This window comes from Falco peregrinus, chromosome 12 (genome assembly GCF_023634155.1).
Source record: "Falco peregrinus isolate bFalPer1 chromosome 12, bFalPer1.pri, whole genome shotgun sequence".
NCBI classification, from domain to species: Eukaryota; Metazoa; Chordata; class Aves; order Falconiformes; family Falconidae; genus Falco; species Falco peregrinus.
This window is the reverse complement of record NC_073732.1, coordinates 11907655-11935472: the sequence shown is the minus strand read 5'-3', so window position 1 is coordinate 11935472 and position 27818 is coordinate 11907655. Positions and strand designations below refer to the sequence as shown.

General features: G+C 37.9%; 1 protein-coding gene across 1 annotated transcript in view; it reads left to right on the top strand.

The window, feature by feature from the left end:
- Positions 1-27519, top strand: part of DNER (delta/notch like EGF repeat containing) — a 139412-nt gene extending 111893 nt beyond the window's left edge. Inside the window, exons 9-13 of the mRNA XM_055817452.1 lie at positions 8655-8777; positions 12082-12195; positions 13464-13595; positions 19434-19680; positions 26428-27519. Of these exons, the coding sequence (XP_055673427.1) occupies positions 8655-8777; positions 12082-12195; positions 13464-13595; positions 19434-19680; positions 26428-26539 (728 nt within the window). The 3' untranslated portion in view covers positions 26540-27519. The remainder of the gene's footprint in view (positions 1-8654; positions 8778-12081; positions 12196-13463; positions 13596-19433; positions 19681-26427) is intronic.
- The last annotated feature ends 299 nt before the right edge of the window (positions 27520-27818 follow it).

The window sequence follows — 27818 nt, the reverse complement described above, 5'->3', positions numbered from 1 at the left end:
ATGGATTGGTTTTATTTGTGGATATGGGGAGTTTGTAATAAAATCTACTAATGCAGCACTTTTAGAAAGTCTCAGAATTAATCACTGCTATTTAGAGACATTGAAAGAACCATAAGTTGGTTTTAGAGAGGTACTTACAAGAACAGAAGCTAGTGGAAATCTATAGTTTGGATTTGACAGATTTATAATTAAATTACATAATACTTTTTATAAAGGAGAAAAATCTTAAAGTGAAATGCAGACAATACCATAGCAATGTTATCTCATAATTCATTCATAATGTTGTCCAGCAGGTGTATATATACCTACAGGATTATAAGTATCTCATGTAAGAGCTTTAGCTGTTGAGACATATTAACTTATTCAACAATAACCAAACAAACATACCAGCAAAAAGCCTCCATTTTATGGACAGTTTTTCAGGAAGCATCCTCAATTCTTCTGCTTGCAACTTTTCAGAAACCAAAGGGTAGGTAGATTTTTGTGGCAAGATAGGTCCAGATGTTTTAAGTGACCTCAAATGTTTTCCACTCAGATGTTTCCTTGAACGGTGAGGGCAGTTTTCATCTGAACAGAATAACAACATTATGTAATGCAGAAGAGTATTCCTAACATGTGGTTTGTTTTATATATATTTCAGGAGGTGAAGATGGTAATTCTTTCATTGCAAATTTTCCGTCTTCCTTTTTGAAGTGTTTAATTGCTTTGCTGTTCATTTGCATAATAGAGGAAACCTTAGAGAAAAGGATTGGGTATTGAGATGAAGAGCAACAGGCCTAATCATATTTAAATAAAGCTGGCATATCCTGTCCTATCAAGAGCAAAAAATAGAATTCATATCGGTTGATAATTAGTTCCATGTCTGACAAAATATCTTTTTGATTGCAGGTAGTTGAAATTGCCAGGTGCTGTTTTCCTAAATTCATTTCTGGAACCGAGAATTCAATAATTTAATATTTATCCCTTCATTTGGGATATTCTTCTCCCCACCCAGTCCCCAGAAGGACTAAATAGTAAAGGGAGTGCAGTGTGGAAAAAAAGGTTTGACATTTATAAAAAAAATCTGGAAAGACTTGAAAAAGAAGTGCTCAACAGGTAGGACTAGGAAAGTTAGTTGGTGGCATCAACCTGTTCCCTGACTGGCCAGCAAGTATTTTGTTAACTTCTTTGGAGCTGTAACAAAAACCTACTGGTTTTCTGGCTACTGAATGGTACAAGCAGTTAGAGCCCAGTCAAGAGAAATCTCTACAGAAGGTGGAGAAACTATTGAGATAAGGAGCTGCCTGCGTCTGGACAACACGTGATCAAAATGTATCAATGTGTTTTGACCTGTAAGTGGTTTTTAATATATGACTGAAACCACAGCTGCCTGAAAAACACAGAGATTGATGAAGGGCATTTTTAAGATTATCAGTACTGCGTATGCTCTGGGATGTTCTGAAAAGAATTGTCAGGATTCAAATGCTTTGAATTGTAGAAATCAGAACACAAGAAGAGATAGCCTACCTTTGTATATGTGATGGGCAGGTAAATCAACAGAAGCCTGAATTTCCCAATTAGTCTAAAAAAAAATTTCTTCCCAACTCTGTTATAAAAAGGGATCCAATTTCTGCACTGTAGTATTGGGAGCTGTCCAGCATGAGTGGCCTTCTCCGAGACATCCATGGTAGGAAAAACTAGGCATTTCTTTTTCCAAGTAAACCAAGGAAGTTTTAATCTTTTTCAGCATGTTCTTTGCCTGTGGTTCAAACAACAAAAATCTAGTTAAATATTCTTGGAGAAATAAAAGCTCTTTTTCTGAAATTTGTCACCTAAACCTAATTAATACTTGTTGGTTAGGTTTGTTCGAATTCATTCAGTGTCTCTCAGGACTCAAAAGTAGTCTCAGACCTCTTATGTTATGGAAACTTCTTTTTATTTAAATAATATTTGTGCACGTAAAAGTTAGCCAGATGAGAAGCCGTGGAGGTTGCATCCAAAACCAAACATGGCACTTCTTCAGTTAAACCTGTTGTGTTGCTCCATGTGTGAAATTTAATGGGATATTTAAAAAAAGTAATTTATTTTTTGACTTCTGTAAACTTCACTTTTTGAAATGAAAATTTGTTTTGGAAGGAATTCCCTCTACAAATAGCATTACTTGCTTCATATAGAGATGGAACTAAAGGCCAAATTGTGTGAGTTTGTCATTCATCTGTCAATAATTTAAAAACTTGGATAACTTATTTCAAAAGACCATTAAAGAACTGCACCTAAGTGGTAGCAAGATAGGAATAGTACGAATCATTGATTTCCTTCTTTTGTGCTCTTTGATTATTATGAACATACCATCATGGTTTTTTTTTTTTCCAGTTCTTTTAAGTCATAGCAGCAGAATTTGAACCAAGTATCTTCAGAGGTTTTTCCCATCAATTAAACGGATAGTAGAGAAATGGGAGTCAACTTCTGCGTAGATCAGCATTCAGGAGGCATCATAACACAAACTTTGCCAGTGGTTTGTGTAATTATTACATGTAAGGCAGACGAGCAATTAAACTTGAGGATTCCTAGGTTGCAATTCCTAAACAAAAAAGCCCTGAAGTAATGACTATTGAGCATGGTCTAATAAATTTTTGGTATCTCTATCAAAAAGCAGTTTGATAGAGTGGATGGATTACATCTCTGGTGTACTAGAAAGCTGGATTCTATTTACAGTTTTGCCTGGAGAGATTTCAGTGGTTACATTACTTGTATGGTGGATGAATGAGATTTGTGTGCAGTTTAGTAGCATTATCAAGGGTTAATAATAAACATACTGAACTAAATAAAGATATTACCATACGCTAGTAGAAAGAAATCTGTGTGTCTTGACCCCGAGGCTTTCTGGCTCTCAGCATTGGTGTGCCACCTCCTAGACCTCTGACTTCATTGTACTAGTCGTCTTTCACTTTCAGACATGTCCCTGAATTCTTTTTTTTTTTTTTCTTTTTTTTTTTTAAAATATATTAATGGTAAGCCTATTAAATGACATTTCCAAACTCTTCTATATTGGTTGTACAATATATCTGAAACATACTGTTTTAAAATCTTTAGAACCTGCCACTTTGTGTGTCAACTCTAGGATGCCATGTTCTTATTTTTGGGGTATTTTACAGAGGATAACATTTCATATTACACAAGCAAAACGCTGCAGAGTTTTGCTTATATGTGTGACCTGAATGCACTGGTTTTTTATGCACCTTTATGCACCATTTCTACTAGCAGGCATAGTGTCAGCTGCATTTTCATCTGTGTTACTTCTGCCTCAAAAATTAAGCAAGAGAGGAATTTTAAACAGTTCAAATTAGCCCAAGGTCTGTGGAAGCCTCCTTTTTTGGCAGGCAGTCTGGTTTCCATGCTTTTTTTTGGCCAGTGTACAGATTTGAAAAATGATAAATGGTAGTTAATATATTTGCATATCTGCACAATTTTCAGAACACACACAGTCATTTACAACTATTTTTTTTAATGTGTGGGCTTTTATTGTGGGTGTTGTCATGGATAACCTACGTAATCTAATAGTTTGTATAGAAAAGCTAGTTTCTGTAAATTACCTTGGAAAGCAGTCTAATACTTTTGAATGTTCTTATTCCCAGAATGGGGGGGGGAAATTTGTAAGTTATTTCCAACTTGAACGTACTTATTTTTCAAATGTCTGCTGAGAGGGCTGTGTGGAATTCACAAGCCTGTGCAACCATACCTACTTTGCATTATGTGTGTGATTTTTCAATAACACATGAAAAATTTACCTTTAAATCTTTAGTTATATGCTTACACACCTCAATTACTGATACTTATCACCTGGCCCTTTACAGGTAACAAAGAAATACCCAGTGTTTGGACATTAGATTCATAGACTGTGCCATGTGCTTGCATGCTTACCCCATGTTAAAGAACTAATCCTGATAAAAATTCTTATGCTTGTTCGTTGGATTGCTTGTCTAGAGCCTGGTTTGTGAAACCCGAGGGACTTCATTGTGTGTGTTCATAGAAAGTTTATCTAGTCCCTGAATCCCAAAGCAGTTTCTTCTTCCTCTTAAACCTTTCCTCTTAAAACTTTTTTCTCTTTATATTGCATTATTTTAATAGAGCTGCTATTATCAATTTCAAAAGCAAATATTTAATATATTCTTTTCAATTTTGTCTGGCCTAATGTGAAGAAATCTATCTAGAAAATGAATAGCTTAATGTTGCAGCAAATTTCTGTATTTGGCTTTCTTAAAGAGAGGGGCATAGAGTTTGAAACTACAAAGCACATGTACAGACATTAACACTTCCCTTCTACTTTATAAATACATATGATAGCACATATAGAACATGTGGTGGAGGGGGAGGGGGAAAAAAAAAAGAGGGGTGTCAGAAAAAACTCTACAGGATCTGAATGGTACTTCAGGAGTATGACCATGGAGTATGTTTCCTCTGCACTTGGTTTTGTTGTTGGGTTTTTGTGATTTTTTTCGATCGTGGAGCTTGATGGATGGTTGTAGGAGTGCAGGTTTATTTCAGTGCCTTTGCAGAGGCAAGTGCCATGTTTGTAGTGTACAATAAACATCACAGCAGCAGCAATTTTTCTTTTGTATTTTCCCTTCCCACATTTAGGAACCGGGGCAGGAAATGCAAGCTCTGGCAAAAGTGACTTTAGGTTAATTCCAGTTCTAGACTGTCTGTGAGCCCTTTATTGCTTCTGTTTCCTCACCTTGTTTCCCACTTCTACATTAAGACAACCCTCCATGCAATCTGGCTACGGCTGGTAAGCATGCCTTCTGACCTTCCTGCCATCTGGAGCAGCTCTTCTCTCTTTCTCCTATTTAATTGTTATATGAGGTCAGGCATTAACTGAACACATTTATTTCCTGACTATATAACACACAGCTCTCTGTTAGTGAGCAGCCATACAGATGAACTGATGCTGTTCCCTGGAAAAATAGAGCGCTCTCGCGTTGTATCCCAATAGACCTTCCCATCAAGATGGGCTTTTGTCCTGATGCCTTGATTTGCTGAACTGTTAAGTGTGGGTAAGCCCAGGGCATCACTGTTGAGGAGCTAGTGTCTAAGAAAGCTTCAAAAGCTTTCAGCTTTGTTCTTTCTTGATTTATAAAGGGACTGTAAGCTTCTCCCTCTCTCTCTTTTGTTAACCTGATAGTGAAGGTATTCTCAAAAGGTTGCACTGCTGTATCTTTTGCTCTGTCAACTGCTCTCAAAGGCTTTGACAAACCCCATGGCTTCTCACCAGCCTGTGTGACACAGATTGTGTGCTGCCTTTCACGTTTTCTCGCTTTGCAGTTTTTAACATAGCCTTGTGCAAAGACAGTACAGCTTGGCGTGTAGCTGTCTGAAAAGCATACCAGAGAGCATCAGGCAAATATCCTGACCTCTTCAAGGCAGCCTTCTTGTTGCTTACGAAGTAGAAAAAAAAGATTTAGGAATCCAGAGGATAGTGGCAACAGATCTGTTTCTGCCTTTGTAAAGACCAGTAGCTGAGGGACAATCATGTAGAGAAGATGTAATGAAGGGACATGTTTATTTTAGAGGGTTTTTTAGATTTTCTGTATATTCTCCAGTCTCCAAGGAGCACGCATCAGAATAGGACTGTTACTGGCAAGTTCTCATTGAGTTCATGCTGTTATTGAAAGCATACCCAATTTCTAGTGACCTGGGGGAAAAAAGCTTGGTAATATTAATTGCCCTTTTTGGAGCTGCAATGCCCAAAGTGTTGTTTTTTCTTGCTCAGGACACAGTGCTGTTCACGTAGGTATTGGTTCTTTCTTTCTGAATATGTCCACAGAAATGTTATACACCACAAAAGAGGCAAATAGCTGCATTTGGCATTGTGAACACAAAAGCAGCAGAACTGTAATGTTACTAGAAAGACAGGAAGCAACAATACTAGAATCTGTTATTCTGAAGTTATCTACTCAAACTTCTGTTTCCATCTAAATCCTTTAGCAAAAATATAGCAATTACTTATGTAGTCTTTTTGAAGATACAAATTATATGAATAGTAAATCCTTTAACAAAAATATAGCAATTATTTATGTAGTCTTTTTGAAGATATAAATTATATGAATAGTATAATAGATGTTTTATGTATCACCATAATTTAAAAGCAGTAATACAAAGAGAAAGGCTTGTTAAGCATGACATGGTGCCTCTGAGCTCCCTGAGGAGAACCGTGCCTTCCCCTGGGGTGCCTGGTCCTGAGGCAGCACTTTCTCCATCACAGCAGTCCCAGCAGAAGGGAGCTGCTGGCACCAGGGTGAGGACGAGGAGGGTGAAATCGTGTGTAGGAGAGATCTGCCCTCTCGTGGAGAGAGAAAACCTCTTTCCCTCACTGTGTGCAGTGCCTGACAGTGTGGGCAGCCTGGAAACTAAGGAGGCGATACTATAGTTCATGTTGATTTTGGAAACCAGACAACTATTGAGTCACAAAATTCCCTCTGTTCGCTTTGAAAGGTGAGAAGTGGAAAGCATTTTTTCTGAAAATATCTAATTACATCTGTGTTCAACACAGGGAATTCCCTTATGTTTTTCTTTTAGGTTTTCTGATTTTGGTGGTTCTTATGTTGGCTACAGATGTCGCTACATAAGGATATTTCCCTTCGTCATAAGCTAAACTTAATCATAGGCTACTAAGAGAATCCGTAACACTCACCATAATTAATTCTGTATTGCCTGGCTAACATCTTTGGAGAAAGTGTTTCTGAAATGTTTCTTAAGCTACTAGTCCAACTAACCCTTTCCTGTGAAAAGACAATTTTGTGCAGAATCAAATTTGTAATATAGACCTTCATCACAATGAAATTTCAAGAATATTGAGCAACGTTGACAAATAGAGGCAAGCTTTTGTTTAAAACAAACAAAAAAAAAAAATCCCAGCCTACATTGCTTTCAGTACCAGGCATATATTATAAAATAATGGCCCAACAGGAAAAAAGAGTGCACAGTAACTACTGTATAAAGAGTCTCTGGCATTACTCTGTGGACAACAGCATGGGCTAGAATTTCTATCCTCATCTTTTCATGGATGGGTAAAGAAGAGGTAGTGCTATGGTTTCATGAAGCCAAACCATTTACTAAAACATCTGAAGCACTAATTTGTGCTAATTATCCAGTCAATTGAGGTGATGTTAACTGCACATCTTTGGCTTGCTTGAGAGAGGTATGCTGTGTGGTGCCCCAGGTCAGATGCTAGCACTTGTAGTTAGCAGCACGAAGCTAACAGTTGGAGATGTAGAAAATGTGAAAGTCTGGTCACTTGATTATTTGCTGTAATTTCCAGGAAGGGGGTAAACATTATGAAACATGCATGTTTGAGTAGAAATATTTGTACTATTTGTATTTGTACTTCCAAAAAGATAAGAACATATTCTGTTTAACCTATTAAATTCTGAACCTTCCCCTCAAGGTCATTGGGTAATTCCGAAGCAGTCCCTGTGCCCCCAAAGAGGGGGAGACAACTATTTAGAAAGAATTGAGCAAATTCCCTGGTGCTGTTTTTCACTGGTCAAACATACCAGCGGTTTTACAATTCTTCTGTGCTAATGCTCATCTATTGGGATGAAGCAAGAAGTGTTTATGTTGCGTTTAAATGCATTATTTGTACTTACTAAGCGTTATGACCAATCTATTTTCCTTCTTTTTTTTTTTGTTGCTGTATTAATTGCCTATAAATTTAGACTGAGAAAAAAAGAAAGAAAAAAGTAACAGGGAAGAAGTGAGAAAGCTTTTCATTAACAGAAGTATACCATGAGTCTATTGAAAAGGAATTAAATAAGGTTCTTACTCTCAAATAGCCTTCAAAATTACAAGGCTTATGATTCTTCATATTTAATACCAAGTAACCAATATTATTAGGCAAATATATTAGCGTTTCCTCAGTTGCATAATCCTAATGAATGTTGTTTCTTAATGTAAGTAGGTGCTACTTTGACCTGATACACTATGTCTACAAAGTCATTTCAACTACTGTTAAGACTAATGATTGTATGGCACATTAAATAATGAGAAAAGCGCTATTTCAAGTAGATTAACTCCTTATTTCTTACCTCATGATACAAATGACTCAGTGGCCATTAACAGATCTCGTAGCTTTTCTGTGCTCCTACTTTCTATATCTGCATAATCAGACCATAATATCTGCCTATGGCTTGGGAATACTGTAAAAAATCAAGTATCTTAATGCTTCTACAGTGTTTTGACATTGCACAGCATTAAAGTTAAAATACGTTATCATTATAACTACTGTTACACAATTATCAGCACTTTGGTGAAAAGTGCTTTGATGCAAGAAAGCTAGGAAATACGTTGATGTTGGTTTATTCTGTTTTACAATCAGAGTGCAGGTATTCACGTTGTTCCTAGTGGTCACCAGCCTCGGTGCGTACGGCCTGGCTGTGGCTTGTCACAGGGGCAGTGCCTGGGGCTGGAGCTTCTCTCAGAACACCCTGCTTCCAGGATCATTTTTGTAATTTTCACCTGGGCAACAGATGTCCTTAAAATCAGTGTCTTAACAGGTATCTGTCTGCACAGTAGATTTCAATCAGCAAGCATCTTCCCACAGTCTATAGCTGCCTAATTGTTAATTTTTACGGAGAAGTGTTTCATAGGTTGTTTTATTTCTTCTTCATGTGATGTAGGTTACCATGGCCTTTACTGTGAAGAGGAATATAATGAATGTCTTTCTGCACCCTGCCAGAACGGAGCCACCTGCAGAGACCTTGTCAACAGCTATGAGTGTGTGTGCCTTGCAGAATATGAAGGTAGGAGGGGGTTTGCCTCCTGTTTTTTTAATTGTTCTATATATTTTTTATGGTAGGTTCTGTTATAGAGATACACAATATAATCCATGGAGTAGAAATAAATCCCACGTCTAAAATGAATGGAAACAAACTTCTATGTAGATCATGATCCTATAATCTTTATTCAAATGAGTAGTTCAGATTTAGCTGCTCTGTGAGGAATGCATGTCCTTGTCTGGGGACAAATGACTTATCTCTGTCTTTCTTAGGTGTACCTTTCTGCTGTTTTTAAGGTATGTTAGAAAGTGAGGAGGTTTTTGAAGAAAACATAACTGTTAAATAAAATTTTTCATCAGTTATAGTTAGAAGCCATAATGTGGAGGGCTTTCCAAAATATTTGTTTATTTTCTCCAGTGAAGTGAGTTAAAAACATACTAATAAAAGTTTAGTATTTGAAACAGATGAACACAAGGAGTAAAAATGAAAGTTTTATGTTGATTATTCATTTAGAAGATTGTAAAGCCCAGACATAGTAGTAGGTCAGTAACTACTTCCCCATGTGAACTGCAGCTATTCCTGGATATTTTTGAATGGAATTGGTCTGTGGCATTTCTTAAGTAATTTATAAAATAGAGGAGAAAAGTATGTGTTTTGCTGTACAAAATCTTTTATCTTGCAGTGGATTTCAGCTTTACAGAATAGCACATATAAGCTGTCTGTGACATGTCCCTCTGTGGAAGGCTAAAATTATACCTTTTTTTGTGTATTCTGTTTTGAATCATGCTGGGAGAACATTTTGAATGTAATTGTGTATGTTATTAGTATTAAGATAGATATATAGATATTCTCATAGAATGACTATGTTTTAAGGAACATTACCCTTGCATTTTCTCATTAAGCATATCAATCCTTATCTGTGTTGATAAGTAATGCTTACTTAACAGCTGCTTGAGGCTAAACATGTATTTCATGCTGGTGATGGCACTGCTTTTTGACAATAGACACAGAATTCATCATTTTAGAGGCTTAGTGAGGAAATGACCCTCAGGTTTTCATGACAATATAAAGAACACTTAACTACCATGTTATGACTTTACGTTTTGTTCTCATCCAACCTGTAAATGCAGCTGAAAGCAATTTTGTTTTAAAGGAAAACAGGGAACCTGGTCCTGTAAGCAGTTGTTGCTGACTGCTGAGCTTTCTTCATTCCAGTACTTAAGGTATTCAGTGGCACTAATGAATACAGCTGAGGTACCAGCTCAGGATGCTATGTGGGCCATTAGAGGCCTCAGTTTTGCCACCACCAGCCCAGACCTCCTTGTCTGCAGTGCCTCCTGCCTCCGTACCCCCCTTGCCTGCAGTGCCTCCTGCCTCCGTACCCCCCTGGCTGGCAAACAGGCAGGAGCTGTTACCCTGGCCTGGACTGCAGTATGTGCCAGCACCTCCCTGTGGGCTTCTGCTGCTGAGCTGCAGGGTGCTCAGGCCAGTGCTCTGCCCTTCTGCAGGCCAGTGCTCTGCCCTTCTGCTGCTGACAGACTAATCAAATGATTTCAGCAGGTCTGTGGCGAGTGAGTACGTGTGTGTGTGTGTGTATGTATATTTCAAATAAGTAGGTTTTATATATGTTTGAGTTATCACTATTAACTTGAGATGATTGTTTTTGTGTAATTCATGTAAGCTTGCATTGCTGTCTGTAACTGCAGCGTTGAACACTAGAGAACCAAGTTCATTCCTTGTATTCGATCACTCATTATATAAATTTGCTTGTTTACATACATCTGATGTTACACATTCAATTTCTTCCTTTTTTGAATTGATTTTTCTTTCTTATATTCTTTTCTCTAAAGACTATTTTCTCACTAATTTTATGTCCATATAGTTCTACATCTCAAACTCTCCAAATTCAAATTCACAATCTGCCCAATTTCTGTGCAAGACAACTGGTATTCATGAAGGGATCTGTGAAGGAGTAGAGCAGGATCAGCTTCATGTCCACTTTTCACATGTGTTTGTCTAACCTCTTCTAGTCTTCCATCATTATAGGTTCTGTAATCTCTGCAAGCAACATAATTCCTTCACTGTTGTTCACTACCTCATGATTAGAAACATTTTCCTGATGCTATCTTAATTTATTGCAGTTTTTATACATAATAAACAATATGAGTTTATGCTTCTGTTGACTATGCATCTTTACAGTTTGCAGGACAGTAAGGATTTAGAAACATGAACCACCTTACAAAGTGAAAAATGTGTTTGTAACTGTTATCACATGGAAGCATTCAAAATCTTCTACTGCTCTTCAGTGTGTTGAAATTTCTGTAAAAAGTATAAGAATGGAAAACTTGAAGATAGAATTTTAGCTAAGTGGTTACTTTGGATTCATACCCCAGTAAAAAATGGTAACAAGACTTAGATTTAGACTTAAAACATATTATTGGGTAAATATAAGCAGGCATTTTAAACGCAAGCTAAATTCACTTTTATAGATACATTATAAAGGAAGTCCCGCCAATCATTCATTATTCACATATGTACTTTATTTATTTATATATTTATTGTGTGTGTTTCAGTGTCATCCATGCACTGATTAGATCATTCACGTATTGATTTTTCTAGTTTTATCTGAAAAGTAGACCCAGGGAAAGTGATGCATGTAGCAGTGGCAGTAGAGCCTCTCTCCCCATCCCTGGGTGGGAATCTGCTGTGCTTTATGTTCTGTATGCCAGACATGGCTTGCACTGTCTTCTGCTAGGCAAAGCTACTGAATTCACACAGCCTACACCTAAGAACAGAAGAGCAAAGGTAGTGTCACGAAGCTGAGCAACCGAATTATTTACTTTTAGCTATACATTTGAATTAATTAATCTCTTTTAATTGCCTTAGTTTTATACTCCTCAGTTTCCTGCAAAAGTCGATGACAGGCATCAGAATGCTTTTGTATATTAAATAAGTTATTACATAAAATTCTTACTGAAGACACTTATTGTTTACATTTTATTGAAGAATATTGGATAGCTGATCAGATTATGTGTTATTGTACCATTGGGTTCTCATAGACACCCCAGCAGTTCTTGTTAGCAGAAATTGCCCTGCCTCGCTCATCCCAAAGCCTCAGTGGGAGGGAGGAGCAGAGGGAAGGCATGGTGTGTAAAAGGTTTAGCCACCATAAAATATATGGCTTTAATCTTATGACATTAGCCTAATAGGACGGGTTTGGAGGCTGCACGTCATTGTGCTCATCCAGGCGTTAAGTTATCACCATGTACTGATTTCATGCTGTCACTATAGGTCATGTTAATGGCAATTACTAATTTTGCCTTTTCAGGAAGGCACTGTGAATTATACAAAGATCCTTGTGTTAACATCAACTGTCAGAACGGCGGCACTTGTGACAGTGAAGGTCTAAATGCTACATGTATCTGTGCACCTGGATATACAGGCAAGTAATTTGTACATTACACAGAATGTCTAGTTGCCAGTGTTCACTGTGTCCAAAAGAAGACAAATACCAGGTAAGACTGTGCCTCTTAAGGAAATAAATTAATTTGGACTTTGCTGAATTGTATTCAGTCTAGTAAGAATGAAAAGAAAATTTTGCAGCAAAAAATCCCCTGTTACTAAAGAGAATTCACTAAGATAACAGCTATTGAACGCTCTTTATGACCTTACTGCTTCAGACTAGATTGCATTTTAAAAGTAATGTTTTGAAGACTTCCAGGTAAGCCAATATACTAATTGGACACTGTTGAAACTGGAAAATGTTTTAACATTGACCTTAGTTACTGTGAGCTGAAGAAACAAATCACTCCATTACCTTAACATGCAATTGCTAAAAACTCTGAAGTGCTTGTTATGAATTGATTTACACTTTCAGGGTAATGGTAAGCAGCCCATTTAATCCTGTGGCCTTGTATTTAAACTGGCATGAGTGGTGTAATCCAACTATCTGCTGTCAAGATAATTTACAGCCTGATGCTTTGTTAGTCATGTAAGGTAATACCCAATGCGATAGTAGTAGATAAACCCATTCATAGCTGTTTTGTAGATCAAATTGTGCTTTTTGATCTGTGCCAGTTAAAGGGCATTTTTTTCAAAAGAATTAGCTTTCCGTTGTACAGTGGCTGTTTCTTAGAGGAACTGATCATCTACATTATTGTATAGCACAGAGGTCCTCAAACTACAGCCCGTGGGCTGGATACGGCCCCCCAGGGTCCTCAATCCAGCCCCCGGTATTTACAGACACCCCCTGCTGGGGTTTGGGGGGGGAAACCAAGCAGCCGCAGATGACTGCCTGCCACTGCATCCGCGCGCCGGCCCCCTGGTTAAACAGTTTGAGCACTTTTGGTATAGCACTTCAGAATATACATGATAAATTGTTATACCACATTTTCTTGGGACGGAACTTGTATTTAAAGAAATGAGATATACATCACCTGGGTGAGGTTAGTCAGGTCACAGCCCTCAGACTTAGTTTTCATTGTTTTCACCTGCTTGAATGAGTATACTATTTGCTTGGAGGCTATGTGAGACTTCTTTCTTGAAACAGTTAGTGAATACTTCTGGTGTTCTGAGAATAAAGATGCATGCTATTGAGCTATAAGATATTTTGCAGCTAAAGAAAAACTAAATGATCGGTGATGTACCTGCTACACAAGGCACCCAACTACATAGAAGTCTGGGTTTTGTTGGTTTTTCTTCTGTTATAAGGTGAAGAATGTGAAATTGATGTAAATGACTGTGACAGCAACCCATGTCACCACGCTGGAACGTGCATAGATCAGCCTGGTGGTTACATCTGCCATTGTCCACATGGATGGGTCGGTGCAAACTGCGAAATACGTAAGTTTTGTAGTTTTCTAAAACTTTCTAAGAATCATATATTATAATATAAAAACTTCTATTTGTCTGTACCTAACTGCAAAAATGCGCTGAATTATTTCTACATTATCAAATTTATGTTAAATGCATTTTTTTTTAGGCCATAACATTTCAGAAGTGTCTATGAAAGTTAGAAAATTCTGTTTCTGGGCATACTACTTTGAGATGTGTTGGACTAGATTGTCACAGATGCTGTCCCGCAGCTGGGCACTAAGCAGTTTGCCTTTTAATTGCACCTAATGCTTTGAGCTTACTTTCATACTTCCCTTGGGTAAGGTTGTACTTCCATGGCACTATAAGCATGGCCCTAACAGGCTTGCATTGACTTCTGAGCACCTGCAGTTCTAGTGATGTTTCAGCAAGACAATTTTGAACTTGCTCACCTACGGAATCAAGTCCTGTGTAGTTATGCTGTGACTTGTGTGTGCATGTATTTATCAACTTCTTCAGGAATGGCTTTTCCAGCCATAGGACAAATTCCACCAAATTTCTTAGAAAGGTAAAGATCTCCAAACCAAAATACTTCCTAGGCATTTGGTAAGATTTAGAGAGGTTCCATTGGTGGTTCTAGTGAAGGAACAGTTTCAGTGCGATCTCGCTTCTTAGCATAGAAAAAAGCTTCAATGTAAGTGCACCCTTATGGAGCAGGAGGGAGTCCTTGAGAGGAAGAAAGTATGAAGCCCAACTGTGGAAGAGTTAAAAGGGAAATTAGGCTTCATTAGTTCTGCTGCTCACAGAGCTGCTTTGCATTTCCCTGGTGTCTTGTTCTTGGGCTACAAATGTTGTCTTTACTAGAGTTTAGTTCTGTATTAAACTGCTTGAATGCTCAGGTAGTGTTGTCACAGATCCCTTCAAGTCGTTAAACAGATACACAAGTTTGTGTGAGGGGATTTACACCGCTTTAGCACAGCTAATGTTGCAGGCATAGGTGACATTAAAAAATAAACAGAAGAGACCCAGAAAGCTGCTATTGTACATTCACCAGAAAATACCTACATAAAGACTGGACTAAAAAATGTTTTCTGCATCTCATTTACACAATGAGCATATGAAGCTTCTCTTTTTTACTCTCTTTTACTTAAACTTTACTTAAACATATTGATTGCTTTTTAAGTTAATTTCCATTCTTGACATTAGTCCTTTAACTCAGAAGACAGCTCTGCTCACATCTGGACTGAAACAAAAGTTTTATCTTCACAGGATTATGACCTCCTCTCCCTGTAATTGTTGTCTGTGAATTCAGTTTCAGTGCTTTCTGTTGAAGCAAAGACTTCAGAAGCACATGGCTAGCTAGTCCACAGATGATGACAGCACTGCCTTTTTGTTGCCTCTGTGAGTGGCACGCATGCTTCCCTGTGTACTACAGAACCACTAGGATGCTGGATCACAATGTTGCATGCTGTCTGTATGCCATATTGCTCATGCTAAAAAAGATGCTTAGATGAGCTTTTACTGATGAGGCTGCTGTTCATGATACCTGAAACATGCATGTCCAAGTTGACCAGCAAGGCAGTGTAATTCTGCCTGCCTTAGCTAATAATCTGACATACAGATGAGGTTAGTTCTTGGGGAAAGCAATAATCATCCTGGAAACACACTTACTGGAGTACCTCAGCGTAGTAACAATTACTTTTCTGTTCCGTTACGGAATGAATAGATGCCAAAGGGAGGCAGATGGGCTTGCATGCTTTCTGAACCCTGCCGATGTGCTATATCAAATCAGCAATGCTTGTTCTGGAGTCCTCCTTTGGCCATCATGCTTCAGTCACTAAGAGTTTGGCTGTTTGCAACACAGATACATAGTGAGGTGCATATAAACACATAGGAAAAGGAGAGAAGCAGAACAGAAGGTGGAAGGAACCTTTTTTTACTGTTCAGCTACTCAATTATTCCTGCTTCCCCCTGTGAGGGAGGCATCCACTATACTCTATATATGACAGGTAGGTTCAAGCTTACATCTGCGGTTGGTCAATATTAACTCTCTGACCTCATTCCTAAGTGTATGAGAGAGTGGATAAAACTCTGCTTAAACTTTGTCCTCATGAGGAGGGGGTTGTCTCTGCTTATGGCTTATTTCTTTACACACAGCATCTGCTTGTAGTTGAACTGCAGTGGCCTTGCCTGCTGCTCAAGAACGTGGATTTTCTGCTTGTATTACACATTTGCAAACTGTGTAAATTACAATGACGAGACGAAGCAACAGTACTTTGTTGTTGCCGTTTTAAGCCTTTTACTGACTGATTTATTCTTTTTTCTTGTGACTGCTATGACAGGAGGCAGGGAATTATCTGAGTGTTAACTGGCATTGATAATGCAACCAGAAATATTAGACTTTTTATTTCCATCTCATTATTTAGGGAATAAATCATACTATTGTTCATGGCAATTCTTCTCAATTGAAGAGGTTGAAATTACTGTGTTTGTCATGCAGCAAATCAGGATAGCTAATTAAGTGTGCATACGTAATAACAACATAGGAGATATTAAAAAATGCAGTCTAGAAAAATCTGGTTTGGATTGGTTTTACAGGAATGACAATAGGAAAAAAAATATCTCTGTATAGTTGCATAAAGATAAACTTTGAAGAACAATTAAGTTTAAAATTTCAGGGTTACCAGTAGTTTCTTCAATAAGCTTAACATCAGCAAACGTCTGACGTGCCTTTGCTATTAAAGTCACTTTGACACAGCATCAAAGCAAAATGATGTGGTGTTATGGGGTGCCACGATACTTCACCGTAGTCGGATAGAAGTACGGACCTGCAGCCTCTCTAACCAATGCCGTGGCTTATACACGAAGCTGTGGAAGCTTTCATAAAACACTTGGATTTTAACAGGTATATAAAGGATTATGCAAATAGAGAGGGATTGAGTTTTGAAGAAATCACTTTACAGAAAGGATTTAAAAGCATTTTGATCTGCAGACTTTTTCTACAGAGCTACGTATCCATTGGAAGGCCTTTGCCCTCACTGTCTTTCCCTGAGCTGATCTGACCAGCTAGTGTGAACCCAATTCTAATTATATCTGGAAAGACCATATCCTACTCTTTCATAAAAAGGTGCAGAACTTCTGATCTCACTGGAGTTGAGTTAATGGTGCAGTGGATTTCTGTTCAGCTCTAAAGAATGAATCTAATAGTAAATCTGCTTCTGTTTGTCTTTCCATTTCTCCTTGTCATGTTTCAGCAGTTATGACATCAGGGTTAATAATGTATTGGAAATTAAATTAAAACACTGCACACTGGCTTCCTTTGTATTAGACCATCCCTCTGAATGCTAGAAAAAGACATGATGAAGCCAGGGTTCAGGCTTCTCAAGAGGGGGACACGCTGGTGTTCAGGAGTCATTTGACTAAATAGATCACGTTTTGCCTTTAGTGATTTTTCTGTAACTAGCCATAAAGGAGGCTGTTGGTACTTAGTCTGGTTTTTTATTATTTTTTTATTTATTTTTTAGAACTCCTTTCTCTTTACTATTAGTAGTTCCCCATTTGTCACCAGCTGTTTTATCTGCCTGATGTGACTGCCCTAATAGGATTTCAGGGTTATCTTCTTGCCAAACTGTACTCTTTAATTTTCAAGTGCTCTGTACACAACAAACTAGACAAGATGCTTGTTGCATGAATGAACTGTGATATTTATTATATCATCTTATGGTCCTACCAGTGTCAGCAATATCATTTAAATAGGATTAAATCTGTTCTAATTAAAGAAGATATTTTTCCTTTCAAAATTAAATGTATTTGTCTAAAAAGTTAATGGAGCTATAAAAATGCTTACAAAATGTCTCATATTAATTCTCTGATGCCTGCTGGTTATTTGTTAATATCATTACCTTTGCCACTTCTGCAATCATTAATGTAGTTGCCAAAGTGAGCCAAATCATGTGGTTACTTGAAAATTAACATTATGAAGAATATATGGTACAAACTGTGTGCTGTGCATTGAAATCTAATTCTTAATTAATTTCATGAACATTACTATGACGATTGAGAATACTGTGATTTTGAGCTGTCACATGTTCCTTCTAATCTTTGGATTTATAAGCTGTTAATCTTCATATTTTTATCTGGTGAGGAAGAAAGGAAGAAATTTCTCTCATCCTTATCATCCAGAGATAGAAGACTAAATCAGATGGAATCTGAACCAGAACTGCCTTGCCATATATCTGCACATGCTGGATCTGAATCTGGCCTAGTCTGACAGCCTGACAGAAACCACCATGTGTGACGAATGTGCTGCAGAACAGAAATAGAAAGCCATCCCCAAGTGTGCAGAGCACCACTGCATTCTCTGCCTCATACCCCAACTGGGCAAATTGCACTAAATGGCATTTCAGAAATGTTAAATGGCTGAATGGTTCAGGCTGATCAAAACTTTACTGATATCTCAAGAGGGTGACACAAACAAGCAGCCAGCCCTGTAAACTCATCTCACATTGGTAAAGAAAAAGACTAAGCAAGCCCAAGTTCAGAGGTGCTCTGGGACAACCTTTACTCTTGTGAACAAAGAGCAACCACTTCTTCTAACAACTTCTGCCCATGCGCATCCCACGTGTTACAGCTTCAGGCATTCTCCCTACCTTCCTGCAAAACAGATTTTGGTTTTTCTCTACTTATACATTCCCCTGTATTTCTAGCATAGTTGGAGATCATATCCACAGATGCCACTAAACTTGTGATTTCAGCTCAGGGCGCTCGAGTCAGTAATCGGCCATCATCCACATCCTCAAGAGGTCGCTTCTAAGAATATCTTAACATTCCCAAAGCATATGCTCGATAGCCCTGTCCCCAGACTGTGTTTAAAAGAGTTTCTAAACCAGTGCAAAGCAGAAATCCGTTTGAAAAAGGAACAGTCGCCTGCTAGAAATAAATTTTGCAATGTGTCAGACTTCTGTAGTCAGAATGATTCAAGTTTGAAATGATTCTGGTTTGAAATAATTTATGAGACCATAGGCTTTTAAAAGACTGCCAAAAAATGAACTCCTAGAGGGAAGTACAGGTTAATTGGAAATACTCTGACCCATGCTACAGAAAAACAGATCTGATGACATAGGCAATTGATAGACAATCTGGTTGGCGTTTATAGACAATAGTTTGGGCATCAAGAATATTTATAAAGATGGTCTGGAATACATAAATACAAGAAGCCTCTTCCAGATTGGCTTTACTTGAAGATCTGCTTTGAGACCTTGCAGGGAAATTATACTTGAGAGAAGACTCTAGTGGGCTCAGTACTGTAGCACCTTATAAGATGCCCTTTTTGTCCTTGAAATGCTGGGTTTGAAGTCTCTACAGTCTGGTGGAGACAGGCATAACAAAAGCCTGCATTCCAAATTCAAACCCAAGCATGTTTAATATATATTAAATCACACATTTTAGTGGAAGGGTTCTCTATTCAAATGAACTGCACAGAGCACTGGTGAATTACTAGAAGCTTTTACATAAAAAAACCTGCCTGTCTTTAGAGACCTTACAGTATATTATAACACAATGCAAGAGTAACTAGATGACTTTCTACGACTTGGGTTATACAGGGGATCAAAGTAGACAGGTTTCCTATATGACCTTAAAAATCTACAGAAAAGATGGGTGAATGATCAAGACAGTGCTATTCAAATTCGTTGCATGTTAGGCATGGTGACATATCCGTAACAGAGCCTGGGAAGGTTCAGATTACACATACACCTAGCTTCAAAAGTCTCCACAGAAATATTGAAAATTAATATCGTAAAATAATCCTATTCAGCCGGAAGGCTATAGATCGCTGATTAATGATAGCCTTTTATTTCTTATTGGCAGATCTGCAGTGGAAGTCCGGGCATATGGCAGAGAGTCTAACGAACATGCCTCGTCACTCCCTCTACATCATAATCGGGGCTCTCTGCGTGGCGTTTGTCCTGATGTTGATCATTCTGATTGTGGGGATATGTCGTATCAGCCGCATTGAATATCAAGGCTCTTCCAGGCCAGCCTATGAAGAATTTTACAACTGCAGAAGCATTGACAGTGAATTCAGCAGTGCAATTGCTTCTATCCGACATGCCAGGTTTGTTCTGGGATGGTAATTTCAAAGAAATCTGTTATGATACGTAATTTCAGTCCATCTGTAGTGCATCTAACTGCTGTTGGTGGAGAATGGGCTGCTTCGCTGTGGAAAGACAGGATCACCAGCATTGCTCATTGTTCTTTCTTGATCCCTATTCTGTTCTCATGTGAAGTGCGATAATCCAGCACAACTCCTTGAAAACAGGGGAGTTATTCTGCATGTATTTGGTGTAACTGGTGAAGAGGGACATGTGCAGAGTTCTTAGCCTGTAAGGTCTTCTGTTTGGGATGTAAATACTCTTTAACTGATACACAAAAGTAATTTGATTAGATAGCAAAGGCATGGTGATTTTTGTGACTAATTTAACAGATTTTTTTAGTGAGACTCTTCATATAACTAGTTTTTGTATTCCAGTTTGCCTCAAAACTGGGATCTTTCTTACTTGCTTTCCTAGAGGTAGTAATTCTTTGACTTTTAATTTTAATGGAGCACTTGCAGCCAGGGCATTGGGTGTCAGAATAATACAAAGGTAGGGCTGGAAGGGATTCAAGAGCTCAAATGTAAACCATTGCACTGATATAGCATTAATCATGCCTAGCTCCCTGCCAGCAATTGTGTTTAAAAACCTCCAAAGTAGTTGAAAAGAGCTAGAAAGGACTTTCCTAAAATCCAACCTAGATTTTGTTTGCTATGAATTAGACTGCATCTTTCTTACTGCTCTTCAGGTTGTCATGTACATCAGGTGTTGTCCCCCCTCCCTTTTTTTATAATAAAAACAGACAAAGTTAGTTTCTTCCTAAACTAACCCGTTCTTCCAGTATCTCCTCCTGGATTATGTTCGCTTCTTTATTGCCTCCCTGGGACACGCTCCAGATTGTCTTTCTCTTTTTTTGGAGGGTGGTCCCTGAAGCTGGAAATAGTTTGTCAGCTGAAGCTTTACCTGTACCAAATGAACTAAGTAATCATCTCCTGCATCTTATTTATGGCATTCCTGTTTGTATATGTGAAAACAAAACCTGCTTGCTTTTTTATTTTAATTTGCATTACACTAGCTACTGATGGTTTAATTTTGTGACCTGTTAGAACTTTTTGTCACCCCAAGATCTTCTGTGCTGTTTTGCTTCCTAGCCAGTATTTTTTCTTTCATATTTGGCATTTCTCCTAATAGGGTAGAACTTTAATTTTTGTAGTTTCTTTTTCCCATTTCTTCGATTTGTCAAGATCACTTCAAATTCCAACAAGAGTGTTCATGTGTGTTACCTTTAAAATGCTTTTAAAAGAATGGAGGAAGACACGTTCCTGTGCACTGACATGGAGAAATGAATGCGTAATTGTTGGTGATTGCTGGTAATTCATTTTCCAAATGCTCCAGTTCTGTTTCAGTGCAAATGGAATAGGTTAATTTGTACCACTGCTGAAGTCTTCAAAGTTATCTGAAATGGATGAGGAGCTACCACAGACTCAGTTAATCACATCGCAGCACTGGGCAGTAGCTCTTTAAACTGTTCCAACTAGATTTACAATAAAACATTTGTTCGTTGTCAAAATATGTTACTCAGTAAATATTTTAAAAAGAAAGATGTGTATAGTTGATTTAACACAGTAATATAATCAGTGTTCTTTTAAGACTTCTCTTGAAGTTTCCTTTGCTACTTAGCCTTACATCTCTTCCAGTAGGAGCCCAGCATCTCCACACCGTACCCACCCTAAGAACTCCTTTTGCCTTTAGTAGTGTATTGGGAGAGGAGGGAGTTGCTTTATGGCCCATAAAAAGCCATACAGTTTTTTATTATTTGGCCTTCTGAATGTCTACTGTTATGTACTACACATCTCCAAGGGTGCAGAGCAAGGTGCAAAATGATACTGCTAATCTTTCAAATTAATCAGCTCCCTCCTACTGCTACAGCAGTGATGAATGTGGTACTTTGCACTTCCCCAGGGACAGCAATTAGTCTCCCGAGGTACAGCGTGAAACACTTGGGTTTTCTTTCTTATTTCTTAAAACAAATCTGGCAGCTTTCTATCTAAGGGTACCAAGGAAAAGTGTACCAGCAAGGAAGGATCTTTTTAATCTGAATTTTCCCTGCCTTTCATAGTTTCACTGGCAGGTAATGGAGACAGTAAAAAAAATTCTTGTATGAAACCTTTCAAATCTTGGAAGCTGAGCTGAGCTAGTTCAGGTACTTATCACTACTGTCTGGATTACTCTGAATGAATCTCTGTTTATTAGTGAAGGCAGAAGCTTAGGAAAACAATTTTTCATCAGGGTTAAATAACCTCTGAAGAAGTTCTTAGACTGGGATATATTCATGATGATTTTTCAGATCCATATTATGCACTTAAATCACATTATTGGAACCTGTCAATAGAGGGTTTTGCTATCTTGGGAAAGATGTTTCTACTTAATGCAAACGAAAATAAATGTTTTCATTCCAAATAATTCTCTGTGCCTCTCAGAGAATGGATGCCTTATGAAAATCCAAGATAGAGCTGCCAAGTCAGGTAATTCACAGAGGTCTAGTGTGAAGATTATTGTGTTTATTTTGGTTTCAGGAAGATATATAACACTCAATCCAGGAAAAGGAGCACAACTTTTATAGCCATCTTTGCATAAAATCTTAAATCTGCATATTAAAAATACCAAGGTCTGAGTTTTCAGAATTGCTGTATCTATCTAAGTGATCTACTTTCAAATAACAGAGTCTCAGCTTTTTCTGAAAATCATCCCCTTTCCCAGTTAGATACCCAAATTTATTAGTAATTTTGGAAAATGGAGACCTAAGCAAAAGTGAGTAGATTATTTTCTTTAAATGTAAGGTTTCTATTAAAGTCGATAGGTGTCCAGGGAGTGCGAATGCCTGTTGCATATTCAGTAAATTATTTTAAAATTACTTGTTAATGTTTCTCAGCAGGTCTTTTTCTTTGTCATTTTTTATAATTTGATCTTTACTAATCAAGGTACTTGCTGTAAGAGAAAATGAATGTTCTCAAGGATCATTACTAATGAATGTCTACTTCTAGTGAATGTTCATAAGATTAGCAGATTAGAACGAGATAGTTTTCTAACCAGGTGAAGCATAGCTCTCTTCAATATTCATTATGCAGACAGTAAATACATACTCCTCTTATGTTAAAGCTTATACATTGTAAAGCTAGAAGGGAACACTGTAATGAAATAGTTGACCACTGGCTACTGCAGCCATAAGATTTCATGGAATTGGAAGCAGGATCTGTTGTTGAAACTGGATTGTTCACTTTAGAAAAGCATCCGCATTGAGTTCACAGAGTATCTGGTCTGGTTACAGAGACTGACTCTAAACTTCTTGTGTGTCTAGATATCATTAACAGCAGACTTCATGCAGCGCTTACAGGGTAGTTTCTTAAGTTTTACCTCCACGTGCTGCCCCTTGTTCTGTCTGTGTGTGGGTATGGCTCTATGTAAGAGCCTGGCTCACCAGACTGATTAAATGATCCTGTCACAGCAGGGTACGCTTCTTTCTCTCCACGGCACATTCTCCATCTTCCTGTGTTTGAGGTGGCTGCAGCGCCCTAAGCTTCCTGAACCTGATGAGCTTCAGCACATGCTAGTTTCTTGCTGTTTCCTGACATAAGTTTCAGTAATGAGCTTGTCAGGTACCTCTTATCTGAGCACGTGCACAAGTATTCTGGTCTCCACAGCACATGCCAATTGCCTATATACATCCACTGCCAGAGTCTCAACTTTGGGGGGGACTCTAGGATTATAGTTAACACAAAACACCACTTGTGCACATGGCCTTTTCTCTGAATAATGCAGATGAAATTAATCTTCTCATTGTCCTCCTTTGGAGGCAAAAATAATCCCTTCCTCCTGTGGGCACGTTTGTGGTTTTTATGGTGGTGTTTTTGGTTTTTTTAAAAAGATTCTGGGGGTCTCTCTTTTCCTTCTCTTGTTTAAACTTTTTTTGTGGACTCCTTTTACCAGTTGTTGTTTTTGAACAAAGTAGCTACACATGGTTTGTTTCTTCTGCCTCTGGGAGAACTCTGAACTCCAGCCTATTCCACAGAAGCTGGAGGATTCCATTTCCTCAGGGTTCAGCTGTCCAGTGTTCTCAGAAGTCTTCTACTTCAATGGAATTGTTGAGGTTAATGACTCTCTATGGTTAGCCATCTTTTGAAATGTCCTTCTAAGGAAGTGTGGGGGTGAGCCCTTTCCAGACGTGAAGCAGAATTTGCAGTCTCTGTCACACACACACACACGGAAGCATGGGGCTGCCTGTGCCCAGATGAATTCCCACATTGAATAGATACTGTCCCCAAAACTGTCATGGAACCCTCGGTCTCTCTTTGTCAAGTTACAGAGGTCACTCTTAATCAATGTTTCACTGCAAAATATATTTTCTAATTCTCATGTCATTTGCTTAACTTTGTGATGATCCCTATGTCACTGGTAAGTATGTCAGATACACACATCGGAACGGTATCACCACTCATGAACGGACATATCAATGCTAAAAGTAAAGGCCACCGAACTCTCCTAGCCCTACTGGTACACCGTTTGTTGACCTAAGCACGTAATTGTTCATCAGACACAGTATGGCATTAAAGCTAATGTTAAACTGTCTTTTTGCAGCCTCAGTGCTTCCAGGCTTGGGATTTCCCCACACAGTGTATACTCTTTTGTTAGATGAATAATCTTGTATTTGGCTGCACTGGAAGAAATCTGTATTCATTTGTTTGTATGCGCTTTCGTTGTAAGCTGCCTATTAATTGATCCAGTGCACTCTGTAGCAGGGACCTGCTTCTTTTCACTATTTATTACCCCTTGAATCGTTGTCTTTTGCAGATTGTATTGGTAATTGCTTTGTTTTCTTTTGTGTCATCAATTAAATGATAAAATAGCATCCTTGTGCAATCCTGCCAGCAACACGCCCACTGAACTAAGACTTCCCAGTTAGTAATTCTGTTTTGAGACCTCCAAGGTTTGTGTCAACTCTGATCACTGTTAGGAGCAGGGTCTGGCTTCTGAACTGCCTGATGAAAGCAATGTGGTCTACCAGCTAGATGGCTCAGCTGGGCCACAAACAGCTAACACATGTGCTGTGGTCTTTTCTCAGTGTTTTCCCATTAGGGGCACATGTCAACCCTGACCTACACAAGAGAACAGATTCCTGCTTCACTGTGTGCAACAAGCCATGTGTTTTCTACCTATTAGAAAGGGCAAAATTTTACTTAAATCACTGGAGAATGTTCATCATCATTTGTATTTATGCAAAGCTCTATTTCCTTTAAACCCTTGGGAGTTTAAAGAAAAGGGGTAACTAAGGATTCATTGCTGCCTCTGATCTAGTAAGATGCCATAACTTGATTCCTTCATTTGATTCTTGGAATTTTATCCCATTTACAGAAAATCAGGTTTATCCGTCATGATGCTGATGAGCGAATGTGGCTTGTCTGTATTTATTAAACTATAGAAGAAAACAGACATTCATGCATAGAAATTTATCCAGTGTGGCCTTACTGACTAAGTAAGCTAAAGTACTTTGAAAAATGAAATTTCCACCATATAGATCAAAATGCTTCCACCCATTATAGTTTTGTCAACAATTCTAGATCACTGAAAACAGCCAAGAATTAAATAGGAACAGTTGGGAAGTTGCATAAAAATATTGGAAGAAAATCAGGTTAATTTTGGTTTGGTCTAAATAATATACTCAAAATCTGATTTTTTTGAATTCCAGTGTGCACAACTTAAATTAATAGAGTCTTAATATGGTACATAAGAAGGAGATATCAATATTTCTGTTTATGTGTTACTATTTTCTCTGCATCAAGTCCATAACGACAGCAGAACTGACCCTTTTTTTGCCTCATTTTCCTGTGGTCCTTTTTGCAGTCAGAACACTTCAGTGATTTTTCCATTTTCAAGTTGCATTTGTAGCTCTATTTGTGAACCTTAGTAAGTGATTAGAAGGGTGATAGACTCTCTACGTGCACTGGAAAGGCACCTTAAGGAGGGCTGGATATGCCAGCCATGGGGCCGTGCTGCAGCCGCAGTGGCTGGTGCTTAGCAGTGATGGCTGCCCAGGAGCAGCACGCTGCTGATGTGATTCTGGTGCTTCTGAACCTTTGCTTGGTTATTATGTTTACGTGGCACTGCAATATCCTAACTGCCACTAATTTTGCCAGTGTTACAAATAACGTGCAGCATGGTGATAATTTAAATGTGCTTCTCAAGTGGATGTTAGGCAAGGAAAAGTTTCAAGTTTATTTTTCAAATGCTTTGTCTATAGCTTATAAGGCAATTCAGTGCACAACTATTGCATTTCCAAATGCAAATGTCACATAGTTGTCTATTATTTACTCTTTGTAAATATATATGACCTGGCCTTTATTCTGATTATTAGAGCAAACTGTAAAATAAAATTCTGGCCTTGCTAAAACTGTGTCAGTTTCACTCTCACCTTCCACAGTCTTCCCATAGTCTGATACTGCTGAATTGTGCAGCAGGATTCCTTTAGCCTTTGATATGAAATCTGTTTCTTGTTTGCAAGAAGATTTTTTAAAGTTTTTTTTATTTGATACATGTATTTCAAAAGTCACAGTTCAGATACTTAAAATTCTGTATTTCTGGCATGTTGCAATACAATTCAGAATTTCTCTAGGCTCTCCGGGTTTGTTTCTGACTGCTTACCATAACTCAATGGGTTGTTGCCATGAACTCATTTGTACTTCTGTTTGTCACCAAAAGCTTTCTTTTGTTTCCAGGTTTGGCAAGAAATCCCGACCTGCAATGTACGACGCAACCCCCATTGCTTATGAAGATTACAGCCCAGATGACAAACCTTTGGTTACACTGATTAAGACAAAAGATTTGTAATCTAGTGTATCTTTTTTGGATTATTTTTCAAAAGGATGGGCTACTAACCTAATTTAAATATTTTTAAGAAGAAAGCATAAGTAATTTAAACCATTAGATGCTTCAGAATTTTCTGTAGAATATTTAAGAACCAATTTTCTGCAGCTTTTAGTTTGGAAAAATATTTTAAAACAGAATTTGTGAACTTCATGAATTACATTTTAATGTACCTTGAGCTCTATAACTATAAGCTTATGATAGTGTGTGCTTTTCTCTTGGTAGACACTATTACTAAACCCAGATGAGTTTCTTGTGGTTGTTACAGAACAGAAGACAATAATCAATGAGGAGTTCTTTATGACATGTCAGTGCCAGCTTTCTCAGTAGAGGTAGGAAAAATGTGAAGCATAATATGATATATAATATATCCATTAATTAAAAAAGTCTAAAATGTTTGTGTTGTGAAAAAGAAACTAGTAAAATTTATTATTCCTAACCTGAATGAATTAGCTTTTGCCTTATTCCATGCATGGATAGATAACCTATTTCTCCATTATTTCCTGAAAGTTGCTGAAACATATTCTTGAGTTGATGTTTGACATTTTTGTAATAGTATTCAGGCTAGGCCTTGTATAATAATTAAAGTGCCTCTTGAGGCAAAGTAAGGGCATGATCCTTTAAACACTGAAATCAATGAGGGAACTTCCATTGACTTCAGTGGGCATGGGATTGGATCCTACAATTGGACTGAATCTATATTTTTCTTTAAAGGTTAAAGTTTTTTATATTGTGAGTAAACTAAGCATATGGTTTGAGTTGTTCGTTTCCTAAAGGTTGTTGATGTACAGTATTGTTTCATGAAATATTGTGTATCTCTCATAGTGCTTCTTATTTAGGATCAGTATGGGGTTTTTGTGGCTGTATTTGATTGCTTATGGGCTTCTTAAAGTTCTTGCTTATTTAAGAAAATATTGAATAAATGTTATCAAGTGAAGAATGCAGCTGTTTCTTTGTTTTTCTTCATTTGAAAGTGCAATGTTCTCTATAAATTTGAAAGGATGTGAGCATATAATGTGCTATAAATAATGCTGAAAGAAGATATCCCAGCTGTTAATTTGAAAAGGAAAAAATGAGCTTTATTATCAAGGTAATCTCTCAAAAGGGAGACAAATACAGCACCAGAGTAAAGATGCAGTCCTGCAGTCCAGGCCACATGTACCGCAACCTGTTCCTGAGTGGATCTGACTGCAAATCTGGGCTCTAAGCTACAACAGGAGCAAGGGTTTGTCACAGAACAACG